Genomic DNA, 26,666 nt, shown 5'->3' with positions numbered 1-26,666 from the left:
TTGCCCCGGCATGGCCAGGTGGTTAGGGCGCTCGACTCCCAATCTGCGGGTCACGGGTTCGAATCCCCGTCACACCAAATATGCTTCCCCCCTTTCAGCTATGGAGAGCGTTATAATGTGACGGTCAATCCCGCTATTCGTTGGTAAAAGAGTAGCCCAAGAGTTGGCGGTGGGTGGTATTGCCTTCCCTCTAGTCTTACACTGCTAAATTAGGGATGGCTAACGCAGATAACCCTCGCGTAGCTTTGCGCGAAATTCAAAACAAATTCTTTTAATTTTTGGTTAGATAATCCAGGAGGGCAAGTGCCCCCCTTGCGGACTCCCCTGATAGCATTTCCAGTTTTTATAACGTTTAGTCTTTCAAAACGAGATAAAACTCAGGTTTCTACCTGTTTATATTTCAAAAGATAAAAAAAATAGTTTCTTTGTTTATGCTCAAAAAATAGGTAGTATTTTAATAAAAAAATATGTGTCTGTCGAGAAATGAAATCTATTTTGAAAATGCATTTTGAGTTAAAATATTCCGTTTTTTATTTCGTCTGCAAATAATTGTCTACAGGTAAATAAAGCAGGAAATTTAGTTTTTCTTTTGTTGTTGTTGTAAAGCTACAGCCATAACTTCTTTATTTAGTTTTCATGGTAAAAAAAAAAAGATGTTGTAGTCAACTAATGGTTATAAAGCAATATTAAATATCCATGATCCTTATAACTCACTTGATCAGGACATCTTGTAATCATGACTCCTTCAGAAACTATGTGTGAATTAAGTGAATACATGGCTCAGGAAGACAGCTAGTCAACACCACTCAGGAAGACAGCAACTAGTAAACACCACTCAGGAAGACAGCAACTAGTAAACACCACTCAGGAAGACAGCAACTAGTAAACACCACTCAGGAAGACAGCAACTAGTAAACACCACTCAGGAAGACAGCAACTAGTAAACACCACTCAGGAAGACAGCAACTAGTAAACACCACTCAGGAAGACAGCAGCTAGTCAACACCACTCAGGAAGACAGCAACTAGTAAACACCACTCAGGAAGACAGCAGCTAGTCAACACCACTCAGGAAGACAGCAACTAGTAAACACCACTCAGGAAGACAGCAACTAGTAAACACCACTCAGGAAGACAGCAACTAGTAAACACCACTCAGGAAGACAGCAACTAGTAAACACCACTCAGGAAGACAACAACTAGTAAACACCACTCAGGAAGACAGCAGCTAGTCAACACCACTCAGGAAGACAGCAGCTAGTCAACACCACCCACTTCCATCTCTTGGGCTACTCTTTTACCAAGAATAGTTGGATTGACTCACATTATAGCGCCCCCACGGCTGAAACGGCGAACATATTCGGGAGCTAGTTTCGATCCCACGACCCGCAGAAACATACCACGTAATTCCAAGTAATTACGTCACCACAACTCATCATATCCATGCTAAGGGTACCGATAACAAAGCTTCTACCATATAAATCATCAAAATTCAGGATTTTAAAATGACGCATCATTAGCATATTTTCCAGGTTATGGCCCATCTTAATGGAATACATTCAAACATATACTAAAACGTTTTATTGTGCATATTTGTCACTTGCACGTGACATCGGGTGTCAAAAACTTTGAAAGAATTGTTTTACCGTTTCTATCTCGAAATGAAACGACCTTTTCAAAGGTGAAGCGCAAACAAGCGAGGCGACATCTTTTTGCAAAAAAATTAAGTAATACTTTAACGTATGTATATAACGTCTCCAAAACCGTATATCTAAAAAATTATCCCCTCAGTTAAGAATAAAATGCTCATTTCTTATCCGATATGAGCTTCTAAATCTTGATCAAACTCACTGAAATATCCTTAATAATAACAGGCTAACAAACAAACGCGTAAAGAAGTATTTCCTAAAAAAAAAACTGAATGAAACCAAAGTATACGTGAAACCTAACATGTTAATATTTCTCACTAAACACTGTATCAGTGTGTCTATGTACTAGTCTATTTGCAAAATAAAATGCTTTTATTTTTCTAGCTTAATTTTATTTTTTTACCTTCTTTCACTATTTGCAGTCGAGACTGATATATCCTTTTGTATTGTCTAAGTCCCAATTTCTCTCGGCTTTGTAAACTAACGACTTTTAACAGTTTGAGGACAACAGACGAAGTTGGTTTGTCAACGTGGACTGGAAATGTATTTAGTTTTATTTTTATCTCTTTTTACTAGCGAATTTCACTCTATCTATATATTTATATATATATATGTATGTGCGTCTATATGTATGCATCTGAGTGCGTGTGTGTGTAGATGTAAGTGTACATGCGTGTCTGTATGTGTCTATACATTTATTAAATAATTTCGTGCTGTGACCACCGTAGTGTAGCATACAAAGTCGAAACGAAGGAGAAACTCAAATAAATTGAAGAGAGTTAATTATCTAAAGGTAATTAGAGCAACTATACCATGATTAGGACAATAATACTGAAACAATACCAAGTAGATATACCAGTTTAAACAATAATGATAGCTTGAATAATTACGTAAAACGCATAATGTAAACATGTTTAAAAATGAATTTACACATAGTAGATTAGGGCTGTGTCGTATGCAGGAAAACGACTGGTTACAGTATATAATATTTCGATTTTCACCATCAGGTATAAGCAAGTGGTCCACGGTTTATAGCAATCAGACGATGAATTAATAACACTCAATTGATTAACATTTGTATAAAAAAATAAAAATGCAACTGACAAAGAAAAAGGCTTATACGTAATTAAAATGGACGCCGATGAACTTACTATTGGTGAACGAGAGTAATTTTCGTTATAATAGGTGTCTTCCTACGAAGACTCTTCTCAGAGCGATGAAAATTCACCTATAAAAACCTGTGCCTCACTTTTAACCAAACTACGTAACATCCATACTTGACTGGCTATCAGTGATTTCAGTCGGCTCGTGCCAGCAACTTACCCCGTGGACTGAGATATAATGGCGGATCCGCTGCAGTGTTGGCATTGATCGGGAGAGACTGACCTAGGCCAGGTTACCATAACAACCACATACACATACACATGTAACGATGCAGAAACTAAACCCTGCTATACTTATTAATCTTATATTGGTGCTGCCACCACGATATATCATGAAGCACGTGTGAATTCTTTTTTATTCAAAAACTTACACGTCCATTAATGGAAAAAGTAAAAACAAAACCATTAAAAATTAAATTTACTAGAGTTTTTACAGCAGATATTTCTCGGAGTAAAATATGAGTATACGGTTCACATGTCATTCTACGCAGTCGTAAGAATAAATAACCAATCATAGTTTTTGTATATCGATTGATGTAGACAGCCTTTTAAGCCATGCTCTACAATATTAGAACTCTTGGCCATTATAATTTTTTTGCACAACTATATCTATTTGGTGATACTTTTTATGTCGTTAAGGATAGTATTTAAAATCTAATTCTATTACAAAATATTTCAAAAAGGGAAATATCTGATGGGTTCGCAATCTTTCTATAATGAATTAAACGCCATTTTCATATATACGTATATAAGCTATGGATTACCCAGAGAAAAATATTGCATACGAGTGCGTGTATCATCTCTTTTTCTAGTTTATTTTAATATTATATTCTGAAGGCAGGTAAGGGTTACGAATATTGTGACAGAAAAATTATCTTTTAGCTGATTTACACGTTGTTTCTTTTCCATACTTATTTTTAGTTGAAATCGTATGATACTTTTTTGCTTTTCATATTTTCTGTTATTAGTTACAAATAGATAGGTGGCGACATCTTACCGTGATTACTGAAAACGTGCTATGTACAGGTGAAAAGGGATAGTAATAACCATTTTTACCGTTTTAATAAATAAATAAAGGCACCGAATATCGCTTATTAAGTGTAACACTCTAAATTAACAAATACTGAAATTAAAACTTATTTTCGGAATTTAATTTTAAGCTTGCAAATTTCCTCATCGCATCGACAATGATGATCGTGGTAAGTCACAGAGTTACACTAGGTTAACTATAAAATATGTGTTGCTGTATATTATAATAACATACAAAGGAGGATTTCAGATAAGATACAGATGGCTATGCTTCAATTTCCTAAAACAATAAAAGTTATATATATGTATATATATATATATATATATATTGATCATTACTTGTATAAGTTTGTTTGTAATTAAGTACAAAGCTACACAATGGGCTATCTGTGCTCTGCCCACCACGGGTATCGAAACCCAGATTCTAGCGTTGTAAGTCCGCAGACATACCGCTGTGCCACGTGGGGGGGGGGGCTACTTGTATAAAAAATAATACAACCACAACAGATATAAAGTCGCAGTGAGACGGAATGTATCAGAACTACATTTTGGCATTGCTTGGCGTTTTGAAGACTGTGCGACGCCACCGAAAACTGGTCGTTTTTAAGAATGGTATGTAACAGCTCTTTCCGACGCAAAATATACAAACACTCAGATCATAAAGATATGTTCAGGTCAAGGATATAGGATTTCCAAGACTGATATATCCTTTTTACTCAATTTTCATTGGAAAACAATGGAATATGGGTTAACTTGGGAACCAGGGCAAGCCAGAATGAGTTTGTTTGACTGTTTTGAATTTCGCGCAAAGCTACACGAAGGTTATCTGCGCTAGTCGTCCCTAATTTAACAGTGAAAGACAGCTAGTCATCACCATCCACTGCCAACTGTTGAGCTACTCTTTTACCAACGAATAGTGGGATTGACCGTCACATTATAACGTTCCCACGGCCTGAAAGGGGCGAGCATGTTTGGTGGGACGGAGATTCGAACCTGCGACCCTCAGATTGCGAGTCAAGCGCCCTAACCACCTGGTCATGCATCAAGAGAAGGAAACCATACCCTGCTGAAACGTGTTAGGTCCTTTTATCAAATTGTGTTTTAATTCATGCTTTATAATATTTTTTACGTGCTTTAGTTTGATAGATTTGGCCAGGAAAAGACCTATTTATTTACATATAGGTTTGACCCACAGGGTTCATGCCCTAGATGTATTATGCAGCGCCCCGAATTTATACTACGTAAACTATAACAATGAAATTATGTTTCAACTATTTTTCGGTAACTAATGGCGTCCCTGGGTTTAAGTATTTACTTTTTTTGAAGGGTGGGTGTGCAGAGACAGCCTTGAAAGACCTAATACTACCTTGTTTTTCGTGTGTTATCCTAAACTTTATCGTAATTGTGTTAATGTTAAAAGTAGATTTCTTATATTATAGTAATATCAACGTGTTCCTCTGTAGAATTATTACATCAGGTCAATTTGAAGTAGCATGTTAAAATTTAAAAATAGAAAATAATTTTCAATTGGACATATTCGGGAAACTTTCGTAAAAACTTTTAAGGAAACCAACATATGTACTAGATTTGGACAAGTGCCATGGCCTCATTTAGATTTCCGCATTTTGTAAAGATGGAATGCGTCCGTACAGACTTTCCCTGAAGCTACATCCTTTAGTTTAGGTTAAAAGCTCGGAAAGATACATTATTATATATCCTTAAAAGTAAACCAACAGCATCACTGTAAATGTAATGCCCGTAAATGTTGTTTTCACATTAGTAAATATTTCAGATTCTGTGTTGAATTATAAAAAATAATTATGCACTCATTCTAATTAGAAGTTATTTTAAAAACTGTTTTTTTAAGTATTTAACTTTCTGAAACAATAAGATTTTTCAAATATACACCTATGAATTACAGAGTCGTGCGTTGATATATTATTACAAGGAAGAAATTAAGTTTCTAAATATAAATGTGTAATTTGCTCAATTAATTTTTATTGTCCAATCTCACAAAATGTTTGTAAACAGCATTCGATAATTATAATCATAATTTATCAGCGTAAATAAAAAACAAAAAAAACTGAGTTTGTCATTTACTAAGTCTGAATTATTGTCTACTAAAATTCAAACCTGTCTGTTTACCTTACATTTAGTCATAAATAAATAAAACGAAGCAACAAAAAGTGCTACCTGTGCTCTGCGCAACACGGGTATCGAAACCCGGTCTCTAAGGTTGTAAGTCCGCAGACATGCCGCTGTGCCAGTACAAAAAGTTTAATGCACAATTACGAAAAAAAAAGATAGCTTAAGATTAATTCATCATGCATGGGGAAAAAGATAGCTTTTGTCTTTGCGGTGTTCCTTTATCTTTTGTTTTTATTATTATTATTATTATGTTGATATTTTACGTACCTTATACTCTTTCAATTAGTTCAACTGCTTGTTAACTTCACTTAATTATGCATGATACCAACTCACACTGTTAATTATAACACGACTTTCACAGTTAAGACGAAATGACAGACGCTGGGTGGCGCTAGGGTCTTTGTCATGGTAACTTTAGTTATGTAAATAAGTTGGCTGTCATATGCAAATAAGCGTTGCTAGAACAGTATCTAAGTCAGCGCTCTGCGTAAGTAAGTTAATCAGATGCTTTGTTAATAACTAATAAATGTCACGCGCCGAGCTCTTATCTCATTGTCTGGTGTCAAATAAAAAGTACGCGTATAAAAATAAAAGAGAACTGAAAAATTGTATTAAAAACGTGGACTTTTCGGTTGGATATTGCTTGAAATTCGATTAGACTTTATAAGTGTTTCGAGCTATAATTAATCAGAGAGTTTGTAAGTGTTTTATATTACTAAAAATATTTTGTGATAAATTACGAGGTTATATTTTTGTCCTTTATAGTTCTTTTTCGTAAGTTTTCATGTCGATATTATATTCTTAAATCAGATTGCTTGAAAACGTTTAGGCCAGGCATTTTCGAATTGTTATGGTGTGGACACCTTTTGCTGGTTAAACATGGTTATAATGAATTACGTTTACCATAACATGATAGTATTAGGTTTATTGTATTTTTAAAAACTACATTCTTTTTTCGGTCCCATAGGGTTTTTCCGAGAAGAAATGCCCACCATATTCATTGCCGACGATGCGTTTCGCTCACTATCAGAGCTTATCAGGCCAGCAGGGATTATCAAACATTAGCTATGCCCAACCCATCAAAAAATGACGAAAAAAAAAACAACAAAACAAAAGAAACCGTGGGTTCCCGCCCTTCCGTCACATATACCAGAATGTATTTTTTCAAATTATGTCATATAACCTAAAAATTACGGTTTAAACGCCGAAATAAGATAAAGCGCCCAAAACCAATAGGGCTAAGGTTTATGATAAAAAATCCTATCACAACTACTATTTAAACTACCACGGAGTTATATTCCTCAAATTATATACACACAATTCTAAATAATTAATAATCAATACCGAAATAAAAATTACAAACACGATAAGGAATGTAGGACTTTTCAGATATGCAACTTTAGGCCTATGTCTATGAAACAAAATGTAACAGATGACCTACCTTTAATATCATGTACGTACGACCCATGAAAGCACTAGTCTTCAGTGAGATGTTTTGTGGACATTGCTGCATCCAAACAAGAGAATTGCTTTCAAATGTTTATCAGTCAACCTCGTTCGATGTGCTGACTTCACATAATTCATTTTTGACAATGTTTGCTCACAGACATAAGTTGTTCCAAACACTGATGCCATACCAGAGGCAAATTTCTTAACTTTGAAACTCATCATCAGGTAAGCAGCGATAAACTTCAACAAGTTTTCCTTCTCTGTGCTTCTCCTTCAACAAGTCATTTGCTTGCAAATCAATGAGCTCCAACCGTAGTTCGACTGGCACGTCATAAAGGTTACAATCAAACGGATTCTGGAACAGAAGAATGTCACTCTCAATTCTGTCGAGCTCTGAAAATCTCTCCAAAAAATGCTTATTTAAGTCACTAATAATCTTCTTCGGAAACTCGAGGTTGACGTCTTCTGCGATTCCAGCGCGAAACTCTTTGAAACACTGAAAATGAGAGAAGATTCCTCCTTTCAGTTGTGCTTCAAACAATGGTAGCTTTCTCCGAAATCCTTTGATGATTCTGTAGAGATCACAGATAAGGTTATCTTTTCCCTGAAGTTTCAAGCTCAATTCATTCAAGTGGGATGTGATGTCAACCAAAAATGACAACTTTGACAGCCAGGTAGTATCTGACAGAAGTGGATCAGCTCTATCCTGATAGAGTTATCAGTTATCTCTCAATAGATGGAGAAACAAATAATAAGGAAAAATACTTGGAAGTTCAGTTATCTCTCAATAGATAGAGAAACAAATAATAAGGAAAAATACTTGGAAGTTCATTTATTTCTCAATAGATGGAGAAAGAAATAATAATGAAAAATACTTGGAAGTTCATTTATTTCTCAATAGATGGAGAAAGAAATAATAAGGAAAAATACTTGGAAGTTCATTTATCTCTCAATAGATGGAGAAAGAAATAATAAGGAAAAATACTTGGAAGTTCAGTTATCTCTCACTAGATGGAGAAAGAAATAATAAGGAAAAATACTTGGAAGTTCAGTTATCACTCAATAGATGGAGAAACAAATAATAAGGAAAAATACTTGGAAGTTCAGAAATAATAAGGAAAAATACTTGGAAGTTCAGTTATCTCTCAATAGATGGAGAAACAAATAATAAGGAAAAATACTTGGAAAGTTCGGTTATCTCTCAGTAGATGGAGAGAAAATACTTGGAAGTTCAGTTATATCTAAGTAGAGGGAGAAAAAATTACGAAAAAAATACTTGGAAGTTAAGTTATCAGAGGCGACTGCAGGAATGAACTCTCATTACAGGTACTTACACTAAAAGCACTCTGATATCCAAAGTCGCAAAAAGTTGTCGAATTTTTTATTTCACTGATTTTCCTAAAACTTATATTACTGTCAGATGCAAAAACCAGATTCGACAAATTTGGATATTTTTACTTGCTCTTATTTTAATATTTTTTACATAGTAAGTTTATCTACAATCTATGATATTTCCATATAAATAATTATATTTTAGCTCATTTGTGGCACAGTGCAGCGGCGGGCCGGATTCGGCCCGCGGGCCTTAGTTTGGTGACCCCTGTTCTATATAAATATAATAGAACTGTCTGTTGTCTGTAACTACTTCACAGGGTGTAGATGGATCTTCACCAAAATTGGTATGGAGGTTCATTAGGTCCATTAGGGGGTATATATAACTTTCAGTTTTACATTTTGCGGTTTCTATGAGCGTTTTTGCGTTTTTTACCATTACCTCACCTCCTGTACATGGATCTTCACCAAATTTGGTATGGAGGTTCATTTGGTTTTTGGGGAGATACATAAAAATTTTCAGTTTTGCATTTTGTGGTTTTATGGGCGTTTTTTACCACTCCTTCGCCAAGGGGTAAGAGAAGAGTTAAATGCAAGAGACATAATATTTAAAGAAGTTTGAAGAAGAAGAAAAAAAAACATCTATAATGTGTAGAAACATTATAATAGCATGATCAATGAGGTGGAAAGTAACATCAATTGTAAAATGAAACATTTGGGAAAGAAATGGTAAATGTGAAGATCAAACTAGTCACATTTCTTTCTGCATTCGCCAAAGATTCCAACCTAAAAACACCATTTAATATTAAATAGGAAAACCTATTTGGTTTCTGATCAGAGCACAGGTAGCCCATTGTGTAGTCTTAACTACAAACAAACGTTAACAAGTGAACTCCAGTGCAAAGAGTTTTTATCGTGTATGTAGCAACATAGCACATAAGATGATTTGAAAAAAAAACACAAGTCGAAACACTAATTGTTTTCCAGCTTTAAACTATTTTTCATTACATTTTCCTTTATCAAAAACACTCGTAATGTTTTCATTGTTTCTGGTATTTGTTCTATACTGAATGCGATAGAATTTCAATAACAGATGTGTAGAAGTAACTTTTTAGCCGCGGCATAGCGGCTCATCAAATGGCTCTGAGTGTTTTTATTTTTTTTCAAGCACAAACTTTTAACTCGTGCCTCCATCTTTTGACCGAGTTGAGATATAATTACAGCCGAGGCTATTGAGGATTCCCTCTTGTTTAAAATTTAGCCCATAACTTTATAGATAAATTATACAATTACAAACTTTGTATATTTGGTATAGGTAAATATATATATATATATATATATTTCATAAACAGGGCTAGATTAACCAACCGATTAAGCGGAAAACCAAAAAATGAAAGCATAACATGTGTATGCATAAAAAAATCAAATATAAAACCTTAAATAGCTCATCGCCTCATAGTTTGCAAAGTTATTTGGAACGATCTGTTTTTCTGTTAAAGTAATACACAGCTCGTTTAAGTCTTATTAAAGTTGTAGAATAAAATTAATATACGTGATTCAATGAACCAATAATTCAAGTAACAGATGACTCGTGAATCGGCAGATGTCAGGTTTTAACAATTATCCAAAACTAGAGAGTGATAAGCCTTGAGCATTTCAGCCCATGTGTCATAAAACTTGCCGTTCTGGTTAAAAGTACCACTAGTTACGTCAGAAAATACTTGGAAGTTTTTTTTTTTTTACAACAGTTTGTGTAAATACGTAAAAGATAATAAAACATTAACACTTTAAGGAACTACGATCAAACGTTTCGATGTTATTGTTCCTATTAGTTTAGTTTTAACCCTTTCAGTACTGTTGGGTTATATTTATCCCAGTGTATGTTTGCGCAGGACTAGTGGAACCCATATATCCGGTAAACATATTTTGATCATGTTATAGCTGAGGGTACAATTTAAATGTTCATTTTTATTGCATTTGATAGATTGTGGCCAAAGCTTCCTCAAACTGTGTTTTTGTGTGAATCAGTATATCTTGTAAGAGTAATTAACGTTTTTATTCAGAATTGGAGAAATAAAATTATGATTATAAGATATTCTTGAGTAACTTTAGTCTCAGGGAATGTATATAGAGTGTATATATAATATGTTTCTATTATATAGAGTGTATATATAACATGTTTCTATTGTATAGAGTGTATATATAATATGTTTCTATTGTATAGAGTGTATATATAACATGTTTCTATTGTATAGAGTGTATATATAACATGTTTCTATTATATACAGTGTATATATAACATGTTTCTATTGCATAGAGTGTATATATAATATGTTTCTATTATATAGAGTGTATATATAACATGTTTCTATTATATAGAGTGTATATATAACATGTTTCTATTATATAGATGTATATATAGCATATTTCTCTTATATAGAATGTATATATATATATTACATATTTCTTTATATAAAGTGTATATATAACATGTTTCTATTATATAGCGTGTATATATAACAAGTTTCTATAGACAGCTGTAACCCAACAACAATACTCGTTGGAACACATGTAACACAACAACAATACCTGCTCGGACACAAGTAACACAACAACAATACATGCTTGGATACACGTAACCCAACAACAAAACCTGCTTGGATACATGTAACACAACAACAATACCTGTTTGGACACACATATACCCCAACAACAACACCTGCTTGGATACATGTAACACAACAACAATACCTGTTTGGACACATATAGCCCAACAACAATACCTGCTTGGATACACGTAACCCAACAACAAGATCTGCTTAGACACATATAGCCCAACAACAATAACTGCTTGGATACACGTAACCCAACAACAATAACTGCTTGGACGCATATAACCCAACAGCAATGACCGTAGGGACATACGTTTTATATGGAAATTTCAGTAACCCTCCGCGAGAAAAAACTTTAAAAAAATGCAGAAAGCATTCCTTATACATATATCTTATGTCATTTATACATTCTTATGTCTTTCCTATTTTAAAAATACAACAGTCGTATTGAAAGGATTAAAATAACCATCTTTTTTCCCCTTTTGTCCAAGTGAAATGCTAAGAGTTTGTCTTGTTATTAAGACACTTTATTTTGCTTACCAACAGATTGCTATTACAGGATTATATTATTATATTTGAGTTGCGTTAACTTACTGTCCTGTGGCATAAATATATTAATTCAGCTACAAAAAAAACACCTTTTTTTTAGTTTAAATGCTCTCTACAAATTTGCCATCCACATTTCTATTAAAATAATGATACGAAAGCTTCTTTCATAACTCTTTGAAAGTTATTTAACATTAGCTAGGTGATGTGTGCTTTTTTGTTGTTTGTTTCTTGTCCTCATTAAGAGGGAGGAGTACAAAAATACGTTTGAGAATTATTGTTAGGTGTGTACTTTATAAATCAGCACTCGTCAAATCACAGGGAATTTTTTTCCATGTCAATAAAACTTCAGAAGCAGACACGGCATAGATTCAGTCGGTGCTAATAGATTTGATGATCAATCAAAAGACGTAACTTAAAAACGAAGTAAGATTTTCCATGATATATTGTTTTAATTTTTGTTTTACATTTCATCCAAAAGACAATATATAATATTAACTTCTGATCAAAGCAAGCTACCTACGAAATAAGAACTTAAAATTATATACCTAGGCGATGACCATAGCTAACCAAATATAAAGTTCAAACTATATTACTTATTTGGCGTGGTTAACAAAGCATACAAAACTCACAATGAGCAAGTGCTGATTGCAGAATTTCTTACCCATTTCCATCTAGGATGCCACCATGTTTCTTCTTTATATCGCTTGAAAGAAACTTCCATTTAGTCTATATTTTTAGCTTACTGAAAAGTTAACCTTTCGGAAGTCAAGAGTAATTTTTTTTTTTTTCGTTAATTCAAAATAATTTTCAGGTGTTTATAGGATGAATTATACGTACAATTATTTTATAATTGTTTTTATCTAAAATGTGTATCTTCTGCTTCAGTAGAAAAATCTTCCTAACTTTTCTCGTCTCAAAGCCATGGGTATTTTCTGCTTGGAACTTCAAAAATAGTTTTTCCTTCTTCGTCTGTACAGACTGTGCAATCTCACGTAAGAACATTAGGTGCAAAGTTTGCCTGTTTATTGGTCTATATAGTGTGGATAGTCTCTTCTAGAAGATCTGGACGAAATACCTATGTGACCGCTATTTTCAAAGTTGCCAAGGTTCCTCTCGTTGGGACCCCAAGAAGAAAACCTCTCCTGATGACTTCGATCAGGGTTGCCCATGGGAACCTCGGGAAAACTTGTTTCTTCTTTTTGGTAAACTTGAGCATTAGAATTTTCAAGGGACCCTGGAAGTCTATCCCCAAATTCTAAATTTCCTTGGGAAGAGCCCTCATTGCTTTGCAGCAATCTTGTGTAGCCATCATCCGTGTCATGTCTATTTCTAGTTCTTAAATTTTCCCTTACGAAAGGAATCCCAGTTTCTTTAATTTTCTCTGTACTTTCTGGTACTTCGAGATAATAATTGTCATTTTGAGTTTGTCTAAATGAATAATCAGTTTGTCTTACTCGTTCTGGTAAGGTTTTTTCCGATAAATAATGTCGACCAGGACTTGTGTTTCTTGAACTTTGGGGTGTTCTCCGGGTTTGCAAGGTACCGTCATTTTTCAAATCAGGGAGCTGATCTGATGTATAAAAACGCTCATCAATTTTTCTCTTAAATTTCTGTAAAGGAGTTTGAATAGCTTTTTCATCGTTTGTCCATAGGCCTTCGTTCCAACTGTTAAAATTACTTTCTTCACTTGAACTCAAACCGTGGGCCCTAGTTGCGAGAGACATTTCATCATCAACATTCGACCACTGATTACTGATATATACGTTTTTCTCTTCATCTGGATTGTATGCCTGTCTTTCATTGTAAAATGTTCTTTCTGCAGCTGGGCTGTATCTCTGGTTCCCATTGTACAATGTTCTTTGATTTTCTTCTGAACTGAAGCCTTCATTTCCAATGTACAAAGGTCTTTCTTCATATTGATTGAACCCTTGGTTTCCTGTGTAAAAAGTAGTTTTTTCTTCTGGGAGGAAACTCTGGCTCCTGCTGTAATACGATCTGTCCTTACCAGGACTAGATCTCTGTTCCATGGTGTAGAGAGACCTTTCTTCGTCTGGAGTGAACCGATAGTTCCCGGTATACAAAGAGTATTCTTCAGTTGGGTTATATTGCTGGCTTCTAGTGTGTGAAGGATTTTCTTCATATGGATTGAATTTCTTACTCTGAGTGTGTGGATATCTTTCTTGGTCTGAAATGAATTCCTGATTCGTAGTATATACAGGTCTTTCTAAGTTAGCGCTAAGACCTTGATATCCAGATCTTTCTACACCTGAGGTGCGACGATGATTTCCAGTATATGAATATCCTTCATTGCCAGGATTGAACTCTTGGCTGCTCGTGTGAAAAGGTTTTTCTCTGTTTTTTCTATACTGATTTTCCAAGTTTCTTTCTACATTTCCTGAAAATTGTTGACTATAAGATCTTTTGTCATCAAGTTGAATGAAATCTCGTCTGTTAGCGTTCACGTGTCTTTCGTTATTAGCGTTGAAACCTTGATCACTGACATGCGCTGTTGTCCCTTCATTTCCATAAAATGTTTTGTATTTTGGCTTTGAAGGTATTATATTCTCAGCATTTTTACTTACTTCCGGGATATAACTTGATGGGTGTGTTGTGGACTGGGTATCATTCTGGGTGTTGTCTTGCACAGTTTTCACTTCGGATGGGCTACATTTCACATTCTCATCGTCACCAGACTCGCAACTCTCTGTTAGAGCATTAAACAAATAAGTTTCAGGACAAAATACTGTTGTTTTTCTTTCATCCTTACAGATATAATACCGTGTACAGTTTGTTGGAAAGTCTGGATAATAACCATCTGATTTACGTCTGCAGGAGAATTCTAACTGTGGTGGTTCGATCTTGTCAGCCAAACTTTCACACGTGAAGGCCGCGGGGTCGTCGCAGGATTCGAGATTTGGGTTATATACCAGGTCAGAAGGACACATGAATGAAACTGTTCGACCATTTGTACATACGTGAAACATTCTACAATTTCTTTCCCCGAGAGCAAAAATTCCATTAGATTTGCCACTACAGTTAAAACTGGATTCGGGTACAAGATTAGCTCTAACTACTCTAGAGATGTTGGCATGTGATCTATAGCTGCGTGCTGTAACTTGACCACAACTGGCTTCACTGGCAGAATCACAGGATCGAGAAATTGGGTTAAATGTTTGACCACTGGGGCATCGATATGTTGCCCCCATTTCTCCCCAACATTCGTGCCACTTCTTGCACCCACTATTAACATCTACATAAATTCCTTCATCGCCTTTTTTACATAAAAATGTTCCAAGAAGTGCGGGGGCGCGACAGTCTACTGCTGTTTCATTTTCACATTGTCCTGTTATCTGATTAAATCGCTTCTTTTCTGGACAATTAGATACATTTTGTTGACCATAGGCACAGACTTGAAACTTTTGACAGCTGGAAAGAAAATCTGCATAAAGCCCTAACCTGCCTTCACAACCGTAATGAGAGATATCCCAATGAAGAAGTGGGGTGGAAGATGTGGTTCCAGTAGTTTGGCACTTGATAACCTTCGATGACAAACACAATCCACTTACAGAATCAAACAGTGTAGAGGGCGGACAAGATGATTCAATTACTTTCCGGTGATTAATGCAAACATAAAATGAAGTACATTGACTGTCTTTAGCAGGGTATGAACCATCTGAACGATCATCGCAGTCCGGGTCCTGGATTGGGGCACAGACTACCTGCGAACGAGGCTGACAAGTCCCAGTAGCGGGATCAAGTAGTTTCTCATCTGCACAGAATCCCAGTTGAACCAGATTACCGTCCCTACAGACTTCGAATTCTCGACAACCATTGTCGTATTTAGGGTAAACACCATTTGGCCTTTCTTTACAGTCCAGCGTCTGAGAAAACTTACACACATTAGCTTCAGAATTTTCACATGCCAACGAGTCCGGGTTGAACACAAGGGGGTAAGGACAGGAGTATTTTCTGGAAATCCCCCCTTCACATACTTGAAACGCGTGGCACATTCTCGTGTAAACAGGATAGTAACCATCCGGAAGTCCATTACAATGAAAGTCGTGGGGGTCCCCACATTCCGTCTCTAAAAAGTCGGAACAGTTTCGAATCTTTTCGTTGAACACTGTTCCGGCCGGACAAATAAATTCTTGTACTTCATTATTGTCACACCTGTAGTACCTCCGGCAGTCTTCTGTAATGTCAGCATAAAATCCTTCAGTTTTGTTGAGACAGTCTAAACGAGTGCACGTCACTTCTTTTGATGATCTGCAGAGTCCCCTTCTCCAGTCAAAACGCTTACCAGTTGGACAGCTGTACTCGAATTTTCTGCCACCTGTAAAAAAGAAAAAAAATAGATGTAAACAAAATTGTAACTTAGCTTCGTTAGGCCACAGATACATGAAATTCATTACCTTATTTCCAAATTGCATAAAATTAGAAGTAACCTAGAAATATTATCAAATCTACTTATCAAGTAGTCTACATCAACGTTTCTCAAACCTTCCGACACTAGGAACCGACTCGTGGCCTCCCTGCACTATCGCGGACCACTAAAATTCAAGTACAACAAAAACCATTACGATTTACATATGAATATTCTGTCAGTGTTTGCTTGTTTTCGTGAAATCCCACATACCGGCACCTGTCTCCGCACCGGTGGTTGAGAAATATTGGTCTACCTGCATAAAAAAGCCTCTCTCTCCTTAACTATCAGATAATGATTACATTTGACTTTGAGATTATAGATAAACGTAACTTTATGATTAGTTCATCAGTCACCCGATTTCTAAATGAAGTTGAATTGTTGAGGTAAAATGAAGGAGAAAGAGTTGTTGTTGTTAAGCACAAAACTACACAATGGGCTATCTGTGCTCTGCCCACCACGGGTATCGAAACCCCGTTTCGTGCGTTGTAAGTCCACAGACATACCGCTGTGTCACTGGGGGGCAATTAAAAAGTAGACTGGTGTAACTAAATATCGAATTTATTGCAACGAAAATGGTCAACTCGTATCAACGTAAAATGTTTTCCTTCAGGGGCGTTTTACGTTCAACAAATCAGAGACGTATAACTGAAGCAAACATTTTTTCAGACAAAGTTTTACTAGTTATATGGAGTAAAACTTTTATTTAGTCGCACATTTCTACTAGGTTTACCTGGCATCGTCAGGTAAGACACAAAAACAGTTGTTATATCTCACCTGACAATGTTAGTTAAGCCTCGTTGTGACAAAATAAAAAAAAAATACTCTGTACAGCCAATAAAACTTTGTCTGAAAATGATAAAACTTCATTCTTTGTAATATCTAATTTGCTCAAACACTGTTTTACAGAAGTCAGAGTGATTAACAGCATCGTGCAAGAGTTCGTTTTTAAAAAGTGCTTTCCTCAAAGCTTTTAAGTTGTTTTTTGGTTTTGTTTTTAGGTTTGTTTATACACAAAACTCGAGTATAACTATAAAAAAATCATCAAAGTGTTTTATAAAAATATAGGCCTGGTGGCTAAAGCGCAATTTGAGGGTCGTGGGTTCGAATCTCTGCCACCGAATATGCTCACCCTTCCAATCGCACGATTCGTTGGTAAAAGAGTAACCCAATAGTTGGTGGTGGGTGGTGTTGATTAGCTTCCTTCCTTCTAGTCTATCGCTGCTCAATTAGGGATGGCTAGCACTGATAGCTATTGTGCATTTTTGTACAAAATTCAAACCAAACCAAACCTACAACAAAATTCAGTCTGCTACCAAAAGGAGCTACTACAACTACACTGTCCCCCAGTAACTCAGTAGTAAGTTTGAAGGCTTATAATGCTGAAAACCGGGTTTCAATACCAGTGGTAGACACAGCAAAGACAACCCATTATGTAGCTTTGTGCTTACCAAAAAAAAAAAACAAATAAATAACAACAACAATCGTTTACCAAAAAAATGATAACAACAATCGTTTACAAAAAACAAAAAATAACAACAACAATCGTTTACCAAAAAATGATAACAACAATCGTTTACAATAAAAAAATAACAACAACAATCGTTTACCAAAAAAATGATAACAACAATCGTTTACAAGAAAAAAATAACAACAACAATCGTTTACAAAAAACAAAAAATAACAACAACAATCGTTCACAAAAAACAAAAAATAACAACAAAAATCGTTTACAAAAAAAAGAGAGAGAACATTTTGAAACTTCAAAGTTCTGACTACATGAGAAATATAAAAAAACATAGTAGTTATGGGGAAAATAAATTTGTCAAGGGAAATATAATGAATTATAAAGCGGGGAACTTGAGAGTTTACCATCATTATTTGAATTTATCTCTATATATCTAACTGCACAGAGATTTATCAGAAACTAAATAAACAAAACAATTCTGACTACCAGGAGGCATTCAAATGAACTTTAAAAAATTGCTAATAAAAAATTCAACTGCCTTGGCCTATGTGTGCATAAAACTATAAATACTTATAATTCTGAACTTTGGGAAATTTATTACATTAGAAAATCTGGATCTTTAGATATGAATATGCAATCTGAAAATTTATGAGTGACATTTTTTTCCCTAGAAGTCACGTGATGTTGTTTCTCCTTAGAGTACGTATCTTGAATGGTTGTTTGTTATTAACCACAAAACTACACAAAGGGCTATACGTGCTCTGCCCACCACGGGTATCGAAACCCGGTTTCTAACAGTATAAGTCCGCAGACATACCGCTGTGCCACAGTGGGACCAACTTGAACGGTATGTCCGTCAGATTATTTTTTTATAATGTTCCAAATGACTTGGCAGATCTTATGATTGATTAATGAAACCTAACCTAGCTTAGCTACTTCAAAGGGAATGGAGATGTAATAAATTGGATAAATAAATACGAAATGTTTTGTTTGTTTTGAATTTCGCGCAAAGCTACACGAGAGCTAACTGCGCTAGCCGTCCCTAATTTAGCAGTGAAAGACTAGATAGAAGGTAGCTAGTGATCACCACCCCCGCCAACTCTTGGGCTACTCTTTTACCAACGAATAGTGGGATTGACCGTCACGTTATAACGCCCCATGACTGAAAAGGCGAGCATGTTTGGTGGGACGGGGGATTCGAACCCGCGACCCGCAGGTTACGAGTCGAGCGCCCTAACCATCGTCAAAAAAGGAGAAACTTTAAAAAACTAAATAGGACAAGTGATAAATAATAATAGTAAAAATAAATAATAATATGTTGATTCAACATAAAAAAATCTAATTATCGCAGAAATCGAACAAACCAGGCCTACCTCGACAAAAATAAAAACTTTGACAGTCTTTACTGTAGCTTGTGTACACACCGTCCTCCTGTCGTGAACAATCTTCCGCCAAGGATTGTGAAACGTCCGTCTTTGGAGCGAGACACTTGACAGAATTAGGGGAGTCACATGCAGACTCGGGATTAAACATCATTCCATCCCCGCACCAGAACTTGTACTTCTTCCCAGAGTCACACACAAAAAACGCTCTACAGGCTTGTTGGTAATCAGTATAAGCGCCATCTTGGAGACTAGTGCACTCGTTCGCTGTCTCATTAGCGGGTGCCTTATTTGAAAAGAAAAGAAAAACCAATAATGCTTTAGGTTCTTAATCTACATACATTGGTAAGTATCTATCATCTGAGCTTAACCTATAACAGCTTCCAGTACATCAACTGCCTTCTACTTGCTAAATTGTAGAAAGTTCAGTTATTTTTACGTTACAATAAACTAACATTGAATGGTCTATAAAAGTTAAATAACTGCCTATAATATTTATCCTCTACATAAAACAATTAAAGAACACAACAGTTCTTCTCTTCGTTCAATGTGTGGCGTAGATACACACTGCCTTATTTTCTATACCTACAAGAACTGTATTAAAATAATCCTGGGCTTTCCACGAGTTATTAGAATTATTAGGATAACCCAGCACTACTTAATCCACGAGTTATTAGAATTATTGGGATAACCCAGTACTACCTACTCCACGAGTTATTAGAATTATTGGGATAACCCAGTACTACCTAATCCACGAGTTATTAGAATTATTGGGATAACCCAGCACTACCTAATCCACGAGTTATTAGAATTATTGGGATAACCCAGTACTACCTGCTCCACGAGTTATTAGAATTATTGGGATAACCCAGTTCTACCTAATCCACGAGTTATTAGAATTATTGGGATAACCCAGTACTACCTACTCCACGAGTTATTATAATTATTGGGATAACCCAGCACTAACTACTCCACGAGTTATTAGAATAGTTTAGTATTCTCTAATCCACGAGTTACTGAAGTAGTCTAGTATTATCTAAACCAAGAGTTATAGTGATAGCCCAATTTTGTCTACTCCTTGAATTAGTGAAATAGTCCAGTGGTGTCTACTTCAAAAATTATTGGGACAGCCTTGTTCTGTTTACTCGAGGAATTATTCGAACAGCCCGATATTGTTTATTTCAGCTATTATTGGGATAGCCCAATGTTGCCTACTCCAAAAATTATTGGGATAGCCCATTGATGTCTATTCCATGAGTTATTAGGACAGCCCACTGATGTGTACTCTACGAATTGTAGGAATAGCCCAGTGTTATCTATCTACGAGTAATTGGGATGACCCATTGATGTTTTCTTCAAATTATTGGGATAGCACGGTGTTGTCTACTCGATACTTCATGGGCTATCAAGAGAGCCCAATGTTGTTTAAATAAGTTTTTATCTACCTTTAACAGTAATAAAAAAACTTATATTATACTGTGATAAATTAGCGTTATATTGGGTGTCAACCGTTTCTTGATTTCTTGTCAACTGTTTGGCTTTGAAATCATAAAACATTTTTAAAACCATAGTTTTTCTTACCTGTTTAATTTCTAGATGTGTTGTTAACTGACTGTTCCCCGAGTGTAGGAGCAATATACCTGTTACTTAAGAAAAAATGTATTAATTAATACTCATTTAACTAACTTTTATAGAATATTTGAATATGTGACAAAACTAGTTTAAGTGCACAGATTCTTAGCTAAATTATTATTTTCTCGCAGATGATAAAAAGATAAGTATAGAAGTAAAATTTCCTAGGGAAAATCAAGGTGACAGTTAAACTCGTACAGCAGTGTATGTTTGGAAGAACACAGACCGAAACTACTGGTATTGGATCAGGTATTGGTTTCAAAGACTTTATTATTAAAAATCGTTAATCTTGTCACGTGTATGATTGAACCAGTTTATGTTTTAGACAATCTGTTTGTTTGTTTTTGAACTTCACGCAAAGCTACACGAGGGCTATCTGCGCTAGCCGTCCCTAATTTAGCAGTGTAAGACTAGAGGGAAGACAGCTAGTCATTACCACCCACCGCCAACTCTTGGGCTACTCTTTTACCAACGAATAGTGGGATTGACCGTCACATTATAACGCCCACACGGCTGAAAGGGCGAGCATGTTTGATGGGACGGGGATTCGAACCCGCGACCCTCAGAGTGCGAGTCGAGCGCCCTAACCACCTGGCCATGCCGGGCCATGTTTTAGAAAGGTACCTGTTATATTACCAAAGGTTGACTTGGATATATATAAGTATTTAGATGATAATCACTATTTAAATTGGCGTGTCAGTTAGACTCCCATTACATTTCAGTGACTTTGGATTTCTTTTCATATCGAAAAAGACATTGGAATTAAATTCTTCAAACCGAACGGCTACTTATGCGAGATATAGGCTAAACGGTCGGTTAAGTCACAGACCTCGAGAGTTCAACTGTAGCCATTTTTAATTTTGAACTTCTGACCCAAAGAAGGACAGCCAAACAGCAGTACTCGCAGCCACAGTGGCTTTGTCCGACTTTTTGGACTAAATAACGAAGTTGAACGTCCACTGCTCTGAAAGTATTCACCTTGTTCAATGGCGTTAAGGCTTGGATTCTGCGATCTGCAGTTCGGAATGCTAATCAATAAAACACACCAGACCAATCTGGACAAGAGATTAATATTTGCAGTAATTAACCAATCCGAGGGTTGTCGTGATGAAGTATAAAAGTACTGCCAGAGGGGGAGGAAAAAAACAGTTTTAACAACTATCTAAGACAGGTGCTCACACTGTCTTAAGGCAGCAAAATGAAAGAAAACATTTATATTTAGGTGCACTTTTAATAGAATCGACATCCGAGCTTTCTTGACACATAATAACCAGAAACATTGTAATATAATAAAATATAAAGTTCAACAAATCTTTATTTAACTATTTTTATGGTGTAAACGCCTTTTACAGGCTGGTGAAGCGTAATTATAATCAATTATACTTGTCATAAGACATTATGTTACACTTATTATATTTCTTAACACTACATTCTTAATCTGTCCCTTAGGGATTTTCCAGAATTAGAAGAGTATATAATAATAATATTTCAACCGAACTATATTCGTCATATCCATTGCCGACGAAGCGTTTTGCTCAATCCGAAACAAATACAGTAATAGTCGAAATACTATTATAGACTCTTCTACTTCTTCGAAATTCCTAAAGGACTAAATTAAGAAAGCAGTGTTAAAAAAGATATGATAGGCCTAACATAATGCCTTATGATAAGCATAATTTATTATAAATCTTTACTTAACATAGCATATTCGATCCTAAGGCAAAGATTCACAAATTAGAGGCGAGGGAGCCGCAACGCCAAAATTAATACCCACTTCTAAAAGATCATGACATCCCATAAACATCCGCAATTAAAAAAAAAGTAACTGTGTGATAAAAACATAGTAGTAAACATATACCACTTCTATGGGTTTATAAGGGTGGGATCATCAGGTGGGACACCTAATGCCATGATATGTCTTTGGAGAAGGAAGTTTAAGAACCCCTGCCTAAAGGAAGTATTTGAAACTTTTTGAACCACAAATTAAAGTTGTTTTTATGTAGTTAGTTCGATATAAGATATAGAACGGCGTATTTTATGAATTGTAGGCAACTTCTACTAATTACCTCTAATTCAACGATTACTGATATTTTAAGGTAGTTTTAATTCAAATGTAATTTCAAAAGTTTACAGCAACTAAAAAATGTTATGTGTTGAATAGTCTTTAAATTGAAGGACAATTAAAGACTTAAATTGGATCTCATCAACTGCAAAAGGTAATTAAAAAAAAAAAGTTGAATAATTCATTTTAATTTATTTACTGTTGATATTTTATTGGTTGTTTCTTTATGTCGAGTTGAACTTCACTGACACATAAACTCCAAATTTATTTATGTTAAAGGATAGTTGTTGTCGTAGAAAAAACTGAACATCGAATGTTGTCCCTGGGAGAAAAATGTCCCAAAAAGTGGCCTCGATTCGAAAAATCGCCCCGAAATGCCTTTTCATTTCATATCTTATATTTGTTATAAAATCTACAGCAGGAATACATCAGAAACAAACATTCAGCTCGTTTCATTAAAATAAGCAAAGATATAGACAGCAACGTCACGTAACGACACTGGTGGAACTGTCAAAGCTACTATCTTGAATATATCATAAAACGTCTTTATTTTCTTTTTAGGACAATAAAATCCTAAAAAAAGTCATCAGAAAATCACAACTGTTTCTAATACAGCAAGCTTTACCAGCACTGCCTGTACCCAGAATTATAATAATTATAACTTGTCCAACTTTTTTATATTTATGAAAGTGTATCTGGTTATGGTTTGCAAAATATGGTCGTCTTGAAATAATATGTCATAAGCAATATTTTTAATATTTGATTTAGATATTTGCTAGAGGGAACTAATGATGATGATGATGTAATCATCTGAATAGTTCAAGAAGTATGTAGATATAGGAGTACCGCATAAATACGAGAATCAGTGAACAAATAATCAATAGATATTCAGTGAGTTAATGTGTTCAGTGACAGAAAAGTTATTTAGTGTTAGAAATGAGATTTATCGTGTCTGTTCAGTTTCTTGATCGATTAGCGAGAAAATTCTATAAGTAAGTATATTTTTGAGTTACTCAGTCAGGCGTACTTACCATTATTCTTGGAATTTCTATTGAAACATTGTATGTGCACTTAGGCCTACAACTGTAAGTGAAAGAAGGCTGTAGCAATCGTTAGAGAAAAAAAACAACTAATTCATTATCTTTACGTGAACTGAACTTGGCATTCTTTTTACCAGAAAATCCAAAAGAACCCACCCAACGATAGAACATGTTACAATAATAAACATAAAACTTCGTAAATCGTGATATTTGGTAATTTAATAATGTCTAAAATATATATAATAAAGATAAACATTTTTAAGTTGATTTACTGTCATTTTGTTTTAAGCTTAAAGTGGTGAAAAAATTAAAACCTTTGACTTAGGCTTACGTGATTCATTATGTTAAGACGAACAACAACGGTACGACTACACTTTGCTTTCGTAAGAAAAATTAATATATAAATGTCATTTATTAATTTAACATCTTAGAATAACAAGAGTTAAGTGTTGAAGAAGATGTATCGTATCGAAAATACTTGATATAATCTTCATTTTCACTTCAAGATGTTCATATCAACAAATTATTAAATTATGTGTAACAAAAAGAATAAACCGGCGAAGGCCGGACAGCAGTGCTGAACTGATCCGTTGGTAAGTTGAAAGATTGTAGATTTTCCAATTTGGTTTGGAGTAAATTGATCTCGACTTTATAAATTAAATGAATGGTGATGTTGCTTCTAGAACCATGATCGTGGCTCCTAAACTTCCATACAAGAGTTCAAGAAACTTTAACACAAGAACAAGGTTAAAAAATATACAAAATGAATTATGTAACTATTCATCAAATGTATATTAAATGTTGTTGACGGTACTTATGTTAGTTGCATCTGGCGAAAGAAGCTTTTCCCGCCTGAAAGTTATTACAAACCAATCACAAAGTAGGTAGTATTCAGTATGATTAGCTACTGAAGTGTAGATGCCACAAACCGAAGTTTTGCACAGGGCTCCCAAAATGTAAATTCCCGCTCCTGGTTGAAGTCATCCACCTTTCTGACAATTAATAAGTTTTGATTTTGGAAAACATTAGTTTAAACGTTATTGAAGCTGTTACTTGGGGTATGTTGGAGCGAATAATAACGCAGACTACACAAGTTAAATATAACAGAAGCAGTTTCAAACTTGGGTATAATGTTTCTGCCTTTATATAAAAATAATAAAATCCAAAAAAATTTCCCGATCTCAGAGAGATCACTCAGAAATTAATCACTGCACTTAGTTAAAGAAATGATGTAATTTAAGTTATCATGTCATTATTTGTTGTCTTTTAAAACGTGTAGTGCATGCTGGAGAGATTTGTACATTTTTATTATAAAGTTATAGAAAAACGACCTTTAAACTCCATATAATTATAAAAGAACGTTTTATTTGAAACCTGATGAAGCCGCAGAGGCGAAACGTTGGTTCAAATATAAAGTTATTTTATAATTAACTGGAGTTTAAAGTCGTTTTTCTCCAACCTTTTAATCAAAATATGTCATTATTCACCTATAAGTTTGAACTTTTCATTCATATCTCAATTAGACTACTGTATATAATCATACAACAATTAGACTACTGTATATAATCATACAACAATTAGACTACTGTATATAATCATAGAACAATTAGACTAAACTTTTCATTCATATCTCAATTAGACTACTGTATATAATCATACAACAATTAGACTAAACTTTTCATTCATATCTCAATTAGACTACTGTATATAATCATGCAACAATTAGACTAAACTTTTCATTCATATCTCAATTAGACTACTGTATATAATCATACAACAATTAGACTAAACTTTTCATTCATATCTCAATTAGACTACTGTATATAATCATACAACAATTAGACCAACACTGACTTTGTTCGAACTCAGTTAAACTAACAATTGTTATCTTTAACGCAAACTGGAGTTTATTGTGAAACATTTCTGTAAACTTAAATAAAATCGCGACCTATATCTCCAGAATATAATTTTATTAGTTGATATTTCGCTATAGGATATCATTACTCCTGACGAAGCTGAAATAGCGAAATATTGATCTAATAAAGTTACATTCTGGATATATAGGTCGTCATTTCATTTATGTTTATAAACTCAGAATTGATTATGGTAATAATATAGTTGGGCTAACACTAGCTGTCAGACCAACTTTAGCTAGTATTCTAACCACGTTTATTTAAACAATCACACGAATTACCACATAACAAATATTAGCTACCATCTCAGTTCACTCTCAGACTAACTTAGTCATCAGTCTGATCATAGTCATCCATCACTTTCTGTGTTGTATATACACTACGAATTGGTTACATTTATAACGATCGTTTTTTCAATACTATTACAGTAACCCTAAAAATCACTAGACCAGGATTATCGAGTACGGATCATTAGATTAAATGGATGTTATAACAAAGTTACAAGTAGAATGACTAAAGTTATTGTATATTTTATGTATGTTTTATTTTCCCATTTCCCGAAAATGAAGTAACCTCCACCCCTAACCCCAGCAGGCAGTAGTTTTTTTGTTTTTTTGTTTTCTTAATTTCTAGATATTGGTCTGCCCTTGTTTTCAGATCCGCCTTGTATTTCAACAGTATCCGTTCTTCATAAATGTTACATTATCACATTCTTACAATGCCTACAACCACGAAACAATAGACCAGGGGTCAGTGAGGGTAAAAAAAAGTTTGAGGGGGGGGGGCGTTGGCCTTTGTCAGGTGTGTCAATGCGTC

The 26,666-nt window shown here is 34.9% G+C and overlaps 2 protein-coding genes and 1 long non-coding RNA gene across 3 annotated transcripts in view; all 3 read right to left on the bottom strand.

The window, feature by feature from the left end:
• Positions 1-2,965, bottom strand: part of LOC111088990 (SH3 and multiple ankyrin repeat domains protein 3-like) — a gene marked incomplete at its 3' end in the record, with an annotated part of 35,009 nt that extends 32,044 nt beyond the window's left edge. The window contains exon 1 of the mRNA XM_022400499.1: positions 2,800-2,965. The remainder of the gene's footprint in view (positions 1-2,799) is intronic.
• A 9,483-nt stretch (positions 2,966-12,448) lies between these two features.
• The window catches only part of LOC106471888, a 21,727-nt gene continuing 7,509 nt past the window's right edge, over positions 12,449-26,666 (bottom strand). The window contains exons 2-4 of the mRNA XM_013932513.2: positions 20,785-20,849; positions 19,195-19,489; positions 12,449-16,263 (exon numbers count right to left, since the gene is read on the bottom strand). Coding sequence (XP_013787967.2) covers positions 12,953-16,263; positions 19,195-19,489; positions 20,785-20,849 — 3,671 coding nt within the window. The 3' untranslated portion in view covers positions 12,449-12,952. The remainder of the gene's footprint in view (positions 16,264-19,194; positions 19,490-20,784; positions 20,850-26,666) is intronic.
• LOC111088989 overlaps positions 25,942-26,666 on the bottom strand; it is a 3,637-nt gene continuing 2,912 nt past the window's right edge. Inside the window, exon 3 of the long non-coding RNA XR_002613372.1 lies at positions 25,942-26,027. This is a non-coding gene — a long non-coding RNA (uncharacterized LOC111088989). The remainder of the gene's footprint in view (positions 26,028-26,666) is intronic.

The sequence above is a fragment of the Limulus polyphemus genome, unplaced genomic scaffold (genome assembly GCF_000517525.1).
Source record: "Limulus polyphemus unplaced genomic scaffold, Limulus_polyphemus-2.1.2 Scaffold4941, whole genome shotgun sequence".
Classification (NCBI taxonomy): domain Eukaryota; kingdom Metazoa; phylum Arthropoda; class Merostomata; order Xiphosura; family Limulidae; genus Limulus; species Limulus polyphemus.
This window is presented reverse-complemented; position numbering and strand designations above follow the sequence as displayed.